The sequence below is a fragment of the Pelecanus crispus genome, chromosome 3 (genome assembly GCF_030463565.1).
Source record: "Pelecanus crispus isolate bPelCri1 chromosome 3, bPelCri1.pri, whole genome shotgun sequence".
Taxonomy (NCBI): Eukaryota; Metazoa; Chordata; class Aves; order Pelecaniformes; family Pelecanidae; genus Pelecanus; species Pelecanus crispus.
In genome coordinates, this window is record NC_134645.1 from 111,226,767 (window position 1) to 111,240,359 (window position 13,593).

The 13,593-nt window shown below is 38.3% G+C and overlaps 1 protein-coding gene across 1 annotated transcript in view; it reads left to right on the forward strand.

The window, feature by feature from the left end:
- The window catches only part of SNTG2 (syntrophin gamma 2), a 324,178-nt gene extending 317,277 nt beyond the window's left edge, over nucleotides 1–6,901 (forward strand). The window contains exon 17 of the mRNA XM_075707925.1: nucleotides 6,770–6,901. Within this exon, the coding sequence (XP_075564040.1) occupies nucleotides 6,770–6,901 (132 nt within the window). The remainder of the gene's footprint in view (nucleotides 1–6,769) is intronic.
- Nucleotides 6,902–13,593: the final 6,692 nt, after the last annotated feature.

Genomic DNA, 13,593 nt, shown 5'->3' on the forward strand with positions numbered 1-13,593 from the left:
TGATGCTATGATAATTTATCTTTGCATGTTTATAACAGTCTTAACAAGCTGTGCAATACTAATATATTTGTTCTTCTCAACCATGATATGGCAACCAAGCCCTGGTGTACTTGCTGAGCTATAGAACTGAATTTAGAATTTCCTCTCATGTTTTGACTTCCATGTGGACTGGAGCTAAAACCTAGATATCTTTATCTATTCTTTTTTTCTAAAAGTTTTGTTTATAATTTCAATCTGATTGAAATAATATGCTGAAGAATAGAGTAGTAATAGTTGTGCTCTTGTCAACACCTAATAAACACTGAGGCTTACCAGTGTCCTTAAAGAAGTCACGAAATGCACAGGGCACAATAACACTGTCTGTCAGTGTCTCCATTATCTGCCTTTTATGTGATACAGGCTCATGTCTTGTTCAAATAGTGATTCAACAGCTCTCGGAAGTAATCAATAAAATTAAGTGTGTGCGTGGTAATGATGCAACAGGCCTGTCAAGCTCTTTATGATATGTAATAAATCCAACTCTCATAGGTGGGTGGATGAAACAAGAACATATATTTTTCTTACTTGGCTGTGCACATACAGTGATCAAGGTCAGTGCAGTGAGCACATTTTTTATATTCTCAATACCAGCAGGCAGTTTTGCAGTCTTGTCCTCCCACTGCTTTAATGCAATCTTTTATGTTCTTCTCTTGCTGTCTTCCTTCTAGTGCCTTTGTTGTACTTAATCCACTTATTAGGATACATATAGTAAAATGAAATAGCTTTGGTTATTGAAATATTAGACATGCACAGATTCTTCTAAATACACCTAAAATAAACTGACAATCTTAATTAAAGAAAAAACAGCAATCACAGATCAGGCAAGCAAGCAGAAGAGTGGTGTTAGATAATACAGAGCAAATAAAATGATCAGTTACTCAGTTATCTGCCTGGCTGGGTACGGAGAGAAATGTTACTCAAAACAAAAAAAAAAGGAAAATAAATTACTGGAGCAATACATTTGTTTGAAAGAAGTGACATTGGTGTTATTTTTTAGGAAAAATTCACATTGCATTCTAAACTTGAAGAGGCCAAATTTCACCCTAAAAACCATATTCCAGATGGTCTCTTGCTAAGAGACATATTATTTGCATATCCTCTGACTATTCAACATCTACATTTACCCACACCAGAAAGCCATCCCTATCTTTTACCAAATCTGTATTTCTGAACCCCCAGTCCTCTTCCCCTTTCCCTGTTATAATCTGCATGCAAGTCTTATCCGCCATCAGCACACCAGTTCTCTGAGCAACCTCTATGATGGGCCTGCACAAATCTGTCCCCCAACTTCTGCTTTGGATATACGTGACTATTTCCCAACATCTGCACCTGACTAGCCAGCTTCAGGATTGTGAAGGCAGCCAGCGCAGACATCAAACGCAAAGCACTGCAGCCTCACCCCCATTTCTGGTCTCCCGCATCAAATACTACTGTCAGCAGCTGCATTTCTCGAGTTTCCTGAGCATGAGGCCTCAGGTGAACCCCCCCTCTCTGATACCACCATAGCTGACCACATCTAACTGAACCCTGCAAGAGGACACCTCCAGAGCTCTGCCTCTCTTTTATGATCCCAAATGATCGCTCCCCCCTGCCACAGATAACCTAACATAAAATAGTGAAGACATGAGAGAGCATGAGGGAAGCGAACCAGCTGGTGAACTGCATGAGGAGTGTTTACATGCCACCTATTTGGCTACCCAGCTCTATAACAACTTTCAAAACTAGCACCACTCTTGAAAATAATCCTCCTGACTGAGGGACCTGCAGTATTAACTGGAGAAAATACAGTGTTGTCTTCACATAAAACATAGGTTTAGCAATACTGCTCCTCTTTCAAGTGTATGTAGATTATCTTTTATAGAAATAAGAGCATGTTATTAGTATTCAAAAGGTTATTCACAACAGATTAGGCAATGTCTCTCAGATACACAAGAGGGACTACTGCAGTTTGAATTCTGAACTCTGACAGAAACAAAGGGCACTCTGCAGAAGGGGCATTGGGAAGGACTGACTCCCAGTCATGAGACATTCCTGTCTTTGCTCTTTTCTTATCCCAAAACTCTTCACATAATGTTGTTAGAGCAGTTGGAAATCTTGCCTACAATCTGTGTTAGGTTACCTCTGATTGCTTGTCTTGATAAACATTTATAGATTAGAAGTGCATAAAACCAGAGTAGAGAAATAGAAAGCTTTGTGAAGGGCTTTCCTCAGTTTGTTTGGCTGCATTCGGTCAGTGTGTTGAATATCAGAACCTGAGCTGAAATTGTTGGATGATTTCAGTTGATTTTGGGGCAAATCCAAGATTAATGTGAGTTGTTTTATATTTTAGAATTTCTTTGGTTTAAAGATGGTAATTCAGGAGATTTGGCCTTTGACTTGAGCCCAGAACTGTATTTCATTAATAATCATGAGCGTATACTTAATTTTAGTTTTATAAAACCTGGATAACAAGAGTTAAATAATGGTGCTGGTTTTTTTCTGAAAGTTTTTATTTTAATTTTATATTAATATTTACAACAGACTTCTATTCACAATAAAATATATTTTAAGAAACTTATTCCCATACTTGCTCCATAACTATCAATCCAAATAGAAAAAGCAGGGGGTTATGCATGAAAAAATCAGAATAAAGATTACATGGGCTTAAATTTCTCAAAGGATTTTAACCAACATTCACGCTTCATTTTTCTTTCACAACAAGATCTAATTTTGAATATGAGGCCCAAATGATTACTTCAGCAACCAAATGCCAGTTATTAACAGTTATCTAAGTGCTTAGTCTGATACAAGTTCTCAAGAGATTTTTCTTCTTTTAGGATAATTATTTCTTAATTTGTTGACAAGCAAGTGCGCAAAAGCAGAAGTTTGTGAGAGTTTTGCCTCTTTGTCAATGTTACCTTATTTTCTCCTTATTTAACTAAGTATGAATAATAATAATAAAAAGCACATTCTGCTTATTGGTTATATTGGTTTATGCCCCTATTTTTTAATTAGGTGTGGTTTGTGTTTGCTCTTCTTTTACAGTCTTGGAAGTGTCAGTGTGTAATTTTTATTAGATATCAATTATAATAATCTGTTTTAAATTGCTTCTTACTTCAACTGTTGGCATCAAAAATGGCTATGCATTGTTTCTGAATTCAGCTATTTTTTCTTGGAAAGTTGTAGGAAAATCAGTCAGTAATTTCAGAGAAGAATTTTTGAAGGGACGGGAGAGTTATTTAATTTATGTTAACACATTCTTAAAACCGTTTAATTCAAAAATTCTTGTGTTTCCAGGTTCTGGAAGGAGATAAAATTTGTTTGTCTGATGATGACCCGCCCAAGACAAATTATTATACACATCTAAAAATCTTTGCTTACATATTCTTTGCAGGACCTAGGGGCTGAAAGCATTGTTCTCTTAGGCTTCTGTGCGCACTGCGCAAGCACTGTAAGGTGGACAGCTTGCTGCCAAAACTTTCTCTGTTCCAAGGCTACTGTGTCTAAGGTCTTTCCCTGTAGTTTTTGTGTGTGTTTCATAGAGGATAAAGGCATTTGTAAGGCCTGTTTACACCATGGGAGGAGCATATCTTCAGAGCTTGTTGAATATCATTCTATTACTCTTATTGTCCAGTAATATTGCTTATTGTCACCTTATGCTGGAGAGAATAGACAGTAACACAAAATTACATTTTTCTGGGAATAATAAATTTGCTTATTGGGAAATAAAAACCCTGATACAGTAAAATATACATGCCTGAGGTTGTAAAGAAACTGCACAATTTAAAAAAAAATCAGTAGAATCTCATCAACATGAAGTAGAGCCCTCAATATTGTCAGGGTGTAACAGTTTCTTTCTGACACTCCTTGTTTCTCTTTTCCTTTACCGCTCCTTGCTTCTTACTCATTTCCTCTGCTCCAGTGTGGCTCCTCCATTGGTTGTGGTCCCCTTGGGGGTGTTACCTGCTCTGCCATGGAGCACCTCCTACTGCGTTGGCCTTCTTTCCTTTCTTTTTGAATTTACTGCCCTTTCTTAAATATGCCTTCCCTGAGGCACCGCCACGGTGGCTGCAGGCTCAGCCGTGCCCTGCGCTGGGCCGGTTGGAGCCGGCTGGAACCGGCTGGAACCGGCTGTGTCCGGCACGGGGCAGCCCCGGCCTCCTCTCACAGAGGCCACCCATGCAGCTGCCCTCACTAACAAAAATTTCCCGGTTATGCCCAATACAGGGTCACAAAATCATGCCCCACAAATACTAGTGAACAATTTAATACATTCATTAGTAGTAAAATAGCTCCTGCCTAGTAAATACATGGCCTTTAATAGCAAAATGGTGTGATGGTAACCTTTTCCAGAACAGTAACCTTGAATTCCAAATATTCTGTTTGAGGCAATTTTGTTGAGAGGATACCATAAAATACTGTGATAGGAAAAGCAGAAGTCCAGTGCTTTGCTTTTTTTTTAAAGGCAAGCGTACGGAGTGTGCCTTGATAAACTACTATGTAGCCAACACGTTGTTGAAAACAAATGTCTTCTCTCCAAACAAAAAACTGTCCCAAATGTCCCCACAATATATTTACCAGCTGCATTTCAAGAACCAGCTACTTTACAAAGAGTAGTATCATGTAAATTGAACATGTTTATTATATTTGTTGTCATTGTGTCAGAATACAACTCCATTTCTGTCTGGGGAGATTGGGAAAAAGAAATTTAACTTGTGCACAGAAGATGAAATATGTTATAGCAAGTCAAGGGAATGTGAGAACTGGTTAGGAGTAACTCTGCCTTTCTTTGTGAATTAGGGCATATGAATTTCAAACCCAGCCATATTTCTATACACAGGCTGTGGTGTGACCTTACCGTAGCTTCCGCCCTGCCTCTGCCCTCCCACCTTGCTTATCTGACTCTCCTTCAGAAGCTGCCAAAGTATGTGTCCTCCTCACTTGCCAATGTGACGCCCATCTACAAGAAGGGCCGGAAGGGGGACCCGGGGAACTACAGGCCTGTCAGCCTGACCTCGGTGCCGGGGAAGGTTATGGAGCGGTTCATATTGAGTGAACTCAACAGGCAAGTGCAGATGGACCAGGGGATCAGGCCCAGCCAGCATGGGTTCATGAAAGGCAGGTCCTGCTTGACCAACCTGATCTCCTTTTATGACCTGGTGACCCGCCTGGTAGATGATGGAAAGGCTGTGGATGTCATTTACCTGGACTTCAGCAAAGCCTTTGACACAGTCTCCCATAATATTCTCCTTGGGAAGCTGGCAGCTCATGGCTTGGATGGGCGTAGTCTTTGCTGGGTAAAAAACTGGTTGGATGGTCAACCCCAGAGAGTAGTGGTGAATGGAGTTAAGTCCAGTTGGCAGCCGGTCATGAGCGGTGTTCCCCAGGGCTCTGTTTTGGGGCCAGCCTTGTTTAATATCTTTATTGATGATCTGTATGAGGGGATTGAGCGCACCCTCAGTAAGTTTGCAGATGACACCAAACTGGGTGGGAGTGTCGATCTGCTGGAGGGTAGGATGGCCCTGCAGAGGGACCTGGACAGGCTGGACCGATGATCCGAGGCCAACTGTATGAGGTTTAACAAGGCCAAGTGTCGGGTCCTGCATTTCCGTCACAACAACCCCATGCAGCGCTACAGGCTTGGGGAAGAGTGGCTGGAAAGCTGCCTGGCTGAAAAGGACCTGGGGGTGTTGGTAGACAGCCGGCTGAACATGAGCCAGCAGTGTGCCCAGGTGGCCAAGAAGGCCAACAGCATCCTGGCTTGTATCAGGAATGGTGTGGCCAGCAGGAGCAGGGAGGTGATTGTCCCCCGTACTTGACACTGGTGAGGCCACACCTGGAATACTGTGCCCAGTTTTGGGCCCCTCAATACAAGAAAGATATTGAGATGCTGGAGCGTGTCCAGAGAAGGGCAATGAAGCTGGTGAAGGATCTGGAGCACAGGCCTTCTGAGGAGTGGCTGAGGGAACTGGGGTTGTTTAGCCTGGAGAAGAGGAGGCTGAGGGGAGACCTTATTGCTCTCTACAACTACCTGAAAGGAGGTTGTAGTGAGGTGGGTGTTGGTCTCTTCTCCCAAGTAGTTAGCGATAGGACAAGAGGAAATGGGCTCAAGCTGCGCCAGGGGAGGTTTAGGTTGGATATTAGGAAAAATTTCTTCATGGAAAGGGTGGTCAAGCATTGGAACAGGCTTCCCAGAGAGGTGGTGGAGTCCCCATCCCTGGAGGTGTTCAAAAAACGGGTAGACGTGGCACTCTGGGACATGGTTTAGTCTAGTCTACCCTTAATTGGTTTAGTGTGGACATGGTAGTGTAGGTTAGTGGTTGGACTGGATGATCTTAAAAGTCTTTTCCAACCTAAACGATTCGATGATTCTCACCCTCCCCAGCTGTGACTTGACACCACATCATCCCCAAACATCCTTAACTTATCAAATATTTTAAAATATGTTGCGATATTTGAATGTTCTTGCAAGTTGAATGCTTTCATTGTCCAAGCTGAGTAAAATGTAAGCAATAAAGCAGCACAGAGTGAAAACTAAATTGTCATGCGGTACTGCCAGTGGACGAGGTATGGATATACATCTTTTATTCTTAAAACTTTTAACTTTACATTTTCCTACAAAGATTCAAATTTTCATTTAAAGTCAATTATTGTTTGCTGTCGAGTCTGTTCTGTATTTTTGTAAAATATTTATAAAACTGAATGTGAATTCACATTTTCTCTTCTTTTTTTCTCTTACTTCCTCTTTCAGGAACTTGAATTTCAGGATCTCACAGCAGTTTTACACTGTATTCACTCCTTTATAGCAGCAAAAGTGGCATCTGTGGATCCAGTATTCATAGACAGTCAGAGCATTGCAAGAAAATATATGTACAGTAACTGATATCAGATTATATGTTGTGACTATGGAAAATAAATTATTTTCTTAAAGAAAGTAGTTATTTCATGCACAATATTGCAAATTTGTGATTTTATAAGAAGTCTATAGTTGTGTTATCTGTAATGTTAAGAGTTTTCACAATTTGTTAAACATTTTGAATCTATTAGTTAACAACTATTAAGTCAAACTGAATCAGTTTGTCATCTTCAGCATTAATATAAAATTCTGAGTGAATATTCATTCAAAAACATTTGTGATGTCATTTTCATTTCTGCTCTTGTGGTCATACATACTCCCCCATAGTACACAGAAATGTGGAATAACATTTGAAAAGTGTGTGTCCAAAATTTGGCCTCTAAGCCTGTTTTGAAAAGTGCTGTGCACACAATTTCTACAGCCTTCACTGTAGAAGAGAACTAATTATTGAAGACAACGGCCATAGGAATTGGACTTTTATCTTGCTTTGATATGTTTGAAAAATAATAGTTCTGTGGTCCCGTTCTTTCGAGGCCTGAGAGTTTAGCTCTGGCAAAACACTAAGTACTCTATTTCAGATCAAGGAAAAGACTTAAGCACACACTTGACTAAGCATATTAAGTAGCCCCAGTGTATGCACAAGGTAATGTTAAGTATGTATTTAAATATTGTGGTAGATAACTGAAGAGCTTTAGAGTCCGCTAAAGCTCTAAAGCTATACGCACTCAGTTTTAGTAAACTTGCCATAGGGTTTTCTTATCTATTAATAAAGCTTCCATGAATCATTCATTTATTCATTCATAGATTGCCTTGACACTATCCTTTGATGTGATGCTCTGTATGATTGAGAACAGCTTCTTTAATAACTGTTTTGTCTGGAGGAGGATGCTCCCAGTATAGGGTGAACATAACAAAACATAAAGATGTTTCTGGGCCATCTACTTTTTTTTTCCTACAGCTCTAACCCTGACTTATACACAAGCGAAGTGAGTTTTGTCCTTGCTAAGGAAATAATATGGTTCTACTTTTGACATATTCCTAACCTTCCTTTTGAAATCATCTTCTTATATGCACAGATGATACTTCCTGCCATTGAAAAATTGTATAAAATGAAGACATTTTAATCTTAGGGCATATTCCCTGTAAGCAATACCAAATATTGCAGGTTTCCGTAAGTCTCGGTTGTTCTCAAGTGCAGTTTTGAGGCAGCATCAGGCAATTTTTTTTTCAAGAAAATAAAACAATCAAAAAACCAAGCAAGAGGAATATCCTAAATAGACACAATGGATATGGAGCCAATTCATCAAAGTCCTCCCTAAATTTTAGGACTCTAGTAAAGTGTCCTGCTAAAGTAAAAGCCTAAAGTTACTGTATCCTAAGGAAAAGAGGTAGGTGCCTTTAAAAGCTCTCAGGTGACGAGTGTTTTTACATAACTTCAGTGCTTAAATTTAGTCACAGAAGTTCCCCCTCTCAGGTCTTAAGGTAGTTAGCTGTCTTGGCAGACTGCAATGGGGCCTCAGGCACTTACTTTAAACAGACGCTTATCTGTCCACCTAAAGCTTAGGCACAAAAATAGTGCCTAAAGTAGGTGATTTGATCCTACCATAAGGATTACCTGTTGCCAGGTGTTATCCACAGAGAAATTCATTTAAACAGTAGGGACTCTGTTTGCAATTCCAGTGTTGTTTACAGGTTTAATGTTTGCAAGGAGGCATGGTAGGAGTGCTAACTCCTGTTAAAACAATATGTAACAAAGATGAGAAATATTTTTACTAATTGTAAATAAATATTTATAGCCATTGTGGTATTTTTTAACAAATATCATCTCAATTTTATATTACATTGTTTAAAAAAAATCAAAAAATTCTCTTTCTCAAACATGCTTTTATTCAAAACGTTTCATTTAACTTTCAGCTTTCTATTTTATTTTCAGCTCTTTGTATTTATTGAGATTTTAACATTCACAAATTATAGCATTAAAATTAGAGTAGCTTTCTTACAATCAATTCTCCGTTATTAGCATGAACTATTATAAATGACAGAGTGTCTGTAGGATGAAGAATGGTGACATTACTTCAATTTTGGTTTTCTGCTATTTTCTCATATACAAAGTTCAACACTAACATGGAACAGCAGAAAACTGTACCAGCTAGTACAGACCTGATACTACAGTCAGGCCTCTAGACTTAATGTTTTCAGTATCAAGTGATTAAAAACACAGCATATCTCTCCAAATACTGTAAATGAAAACTTAAAAGAAATTAAGCTTAGTTTATTAAATAATCTTTCATTTCTACCAAAAAGTTCTGCAATTCAAATGAGCAGTATTAATTTTCTTTTTTTTTTTTTGCAAGAGCAGCTGGTTATTGAATATTTTCATTAGCCACTTTCAGAATTTTTATATGAAGTTGCTTATACTGATTTGAAGTAATTTTGTTATTTGTTTCATGGAATTTCTAAATTCTTTTAGTCTTTTGGTGAGCTGTGTTCTCTACCATTTTTGCAAGACAGTAGTTTTCTTCTGATATGTCCAAATCAATCTCAAGGAATATTAGAGAAAAAATTCTTATAAATTCACACTGTGAATTTTAAGGTTGTATTTTAGAAATTATTTTGCAAACGTATTTTTAATGAGGAACCTGAACATCCTTGTTAGCTCGCTTGCTTTTTCCTTCCTTTCACATTCTGCAACAATCTCAAGGCAGGGACTAAAGGTCAGCCTTCTGAGGAAGTTGCCAGAGCCTGGGAAAAACTAACAGACTGCTAGTTACTCAGCTGTTATGTAGGTTGTATAGGACTTCCATAGCACCTTGCATTTCCTCATAATTTTCTTAACAGGGTAACATATACCTCATATGTGAAAGTGTTGTGCTTCCAACTTGTTTGGTTGTTTATGTTTATTTATTACATTTTTTCATTGTCAGTAAAGCATATTATTTTATCATTGCCTTCAGAGCATGTGTCATCTAACATGCATTTATTTTTCCCCATCAAAGGTCTTGAGTATTTGCACCACTTTTCACCTCACTGAAGACCTCAAAATAGGATTCACAAAATAGATCTGCTGGTGGGTAGATACCTCCCACAGTCACTCCTCAGGAACTGCACACTGAGCTAGAGGACAGTTGTTTTATGGTGACTGGGCAGCTGGAACATCAAATACTTAATTGCTAATCAAAACAGAAAACAAATTTTAGTATGCTTTGTAACGTACTTGTGGTATATTAAGCTTTAGTCTTACTACCTCATTATTCATTTGTGAATAGTTTTCCTTGATTTTTTTTCCTAGGGAGACAAAGTGGTACCTGAATTGAACAAGGGATAGGAGAAGAGAGGCATTTGCTGCAGCAGAGCCATAAACAACAGGCTGAGGAAAGAAGCATACAAACATAGAGTTAGGAGATTGTGCACCATCACAAAATCAAGATAGCCACTCATGACTAGAAACAGAGGAAAACCAGGATAATTTCTATATGTCCAGATTATCTTTATGTTTTTAATTTAAACCGTAAGCTTGGTTAAAAGACTAAATATAATCCCATTTGCAAACATTATTTTGAGCAAATGAGTAGTACCACTGATATAAATCAGAGCAAGGGTCATCAGTGGCATATAAATTAAGGAGTGGTACGGCATGGGCTTGGGCACTAGACTTGAATCATATTGTTGATTTGTTAAAATAGTTTCTGGCATTCTTTGCTCTACAGTGATTAAAATCTATAGAAGAAATTCTGTGCAGTCGACCTAGAGTCAGCTCAGGTCTGTTCCCAGTGAGTGGCTTGGTTGTGCTATCCTGTTTAAAATACCACAGCGTTCAATAGAGGGGATGTGGCCAGACCCCACCAGATGGCCTCAGGGATTGAAAACAGGCCTGACAGTTTTAGTTATAAATTTAGATGTTGCCAGAGAGTCTCACTGACTTCAGTGGGGGCAGGGCCTCACCTACTGTAGTTGACCCATATTATTTAATTTTATTTTTGCTTATAATCATAAAGCATAGAATTATAATATTGAGGCTGTGCTGATCCAAAGCTCAAGTTCTGGAAATCTGACTTAATTCTTTTCACACTAGGATCTTAGTAAAAGTATTTCAAAGTGATTTCCACCCTTGAGTCAGTAGGCCTGAAGCTTAAATAAGAATTTTTTTTGGGGGGAGGGCTAAGCTCTGACAAACTTTGCAACCATAAATCTAAAATCCTGTCTTATATCTGAAGTACATTAATTCGTAAGTAACTTCAGACAAGCCATGCCTTCCACAAAACCTTTAATGTGTAGTCTGATCTTTGTAGTGGCATAAGCAGTATTTAAAAATGCCTGAATGTCTTTTTAAATAGTTTTCCATAAATGCTTCTACTAAAATACTGTCAGTATTTTATAACACCTCCCCACCCACCTGAATATCTCCTCTATCACAGTTTTCAGAGTGGGGTATGTGTAGTGACAATGCAATTTTTCTGCTTTTTCTTGAAAGCTCTGGTTGGTTTTTGGTTTAATATAGTTTGCCTGTGTCTTCCAGTAAGCTTCTGAGGGCAAAGAGGATAAACACTAGAAAGGAAACCCTTTCCTCCATGCTTTCATGAGAGGCTAAAATAAGTCAGTGGTGATTTCTGTCCCTCTTTCCAATGCATGGGAAATGGACCAAAGCACTGCAAAAATGGAAGCAGGGGAGGGACGGACAGACAGACAAACTGTGCAATCTTAAAAGCCTCCTTTACTTAGGCATGCAAGCTAAAAGTACCTATCAGTCTTGGCATTTCATAGAGAAATTCTTCTTTCAGTGTAGTTCTCTTACTTTAAATTGCTATTTGTTGAGTTACAGCTGCTGAACAGGAAAATATTTCAAAGAAAATAATGTAAAATATAGTGTGTAAGCATGTATTTTGTTTCTTAACCTATACTTCAAAAATGTTTAGGTACTTTTGTGTTGAACCATATAAAGAAGAGATTATCTTGTGTGAAGTAAAAGACCTTGTAGTTAATTTATTAGGAAGTACAAAAGGGATTTCTGTTGCGTGCAAGATGAAATTGAAGATGTATTTTAATCTGGTTCAACCAGAAAAACTCTGCAAGTAAAATCTTTTCATTGAATTTGAAGTTATTAAATTCCATGGACTTGAGCCAAAATCCACTGCTATTGTAAATCCTGGTGACTTAAACAGGACTTAACCTGAAAAATGACAAAAAGATATACAATTTTAAATAATTCACAGGGGAAGAAATGCTCTTTTCTTTTCTAAAATTCCCTTGATGCACAGCTGCCAACATTGTCAGTAAAAGGATTCATTTCTACAGAAGAAACTGCTGACTTTTCAGTAGGGAATCAAACTCAAACTATTTGGACTGAAAGCTGTAATCTTGTATTTGGAAAGGCTGCCATGGTGCCCTGTACGAGTTGCAGTTATGCAGGTATTCAGACCTCTAGTCTAGATGTATGGCAGACTCTTTTTTTCAGTGCAAAAACATGATCTGTTGTGCAAGTCTATGCTACATCGAGAGCTGTGAGTGGCAGAAGGGTCTGAGCTGCATAGATCTGCAGGATTGCCAGGCAACCAAGGAGGGAAGGAACTTAAATGTAAGAACTGTATTTTTCTTTCTTGGTTACAAATTATTCTTGGAACGTTATTTCTGTTATATTTCTAGGCTAGGTAGCTGCCAGGTGTTTACATGTCTCTAAATCCTGAAATATGATGGGAACATCATACTTGATGCTTATTAAGGAATTATTGTAGAAATTAGGTGTACAGTCTGTGTTAATCAACTGGTCTCAACTCTGTGATCAGTGGAAAGAGACTGGAGTACTTTACTCTCTCCTGCAATAGATGCTAGCGGATTGAATCACGTTCTGAAAAGGCAGACATCTTTCTCCATCAACTAGCCTAGATTTTGCTATGCTACAGTATAGTTTTTTGACAGGTCAGTTTCCTATAGATAGCATTAGTGTCAGATTTATATACTAATACAATAAAAAGTAGCAATCATGAGCGGTGTTGGAGGATTATGAGAATAAATAAAACAATCCTGAAGTGAATAGAGTGTAAATCAGAAGTTTGTCATCCCCTTAAATGGTCAGAGGGGGGAAGAAAAAGCCTTCGCCTATTTTTCTAGCTAGCAGTTACTACCCTACTGCTTAGTAGAAAATATTTCTAAAATGAGGCAGTAGAAATGGTATTAATTTGTAGACAGGTTCTATGTCCCAGGGGATACACTGACTCTTGGAACATCAAGCTACTCATTAAAAAAAAAAAATATTAGAGACATTCTACTGTGCCTTTAAGCACTTTGTTCAATTAATATTCAGAACGAAGCTAAATTACTGCCCTACAACATCCATAAGCAGAGAACATAATCAGCTCACTGTTTTCTTTTTGCACAGCAGCTGGACAAATATTCCCCAGCTGAGTTAATATGAATATTTAATTGGCTTTAGGGATAAAACTTTCCCCGTGTTTTAAAGTAGAAACGCTTTACTGAACCAATGTGTTTAGTCAGATTATTGTATTGCTGGATAAAACTGGAAAAAAACCCTGTTCCTTAAATGTTTCACACCAAGACTTGGAGAAGTGCTACGATTTGCATTTGTCTTGTACTCTAGCTATATTCAATAGTATGAAGAATTTTCAGAGCAAAGGTAACATTTTTCCCCATGTGCCTTCTACTAAAAGCAAAGTGGCTTCCACAAAAACCCCAGCACTTACTAGCACACATTGCATCTTGGTGTT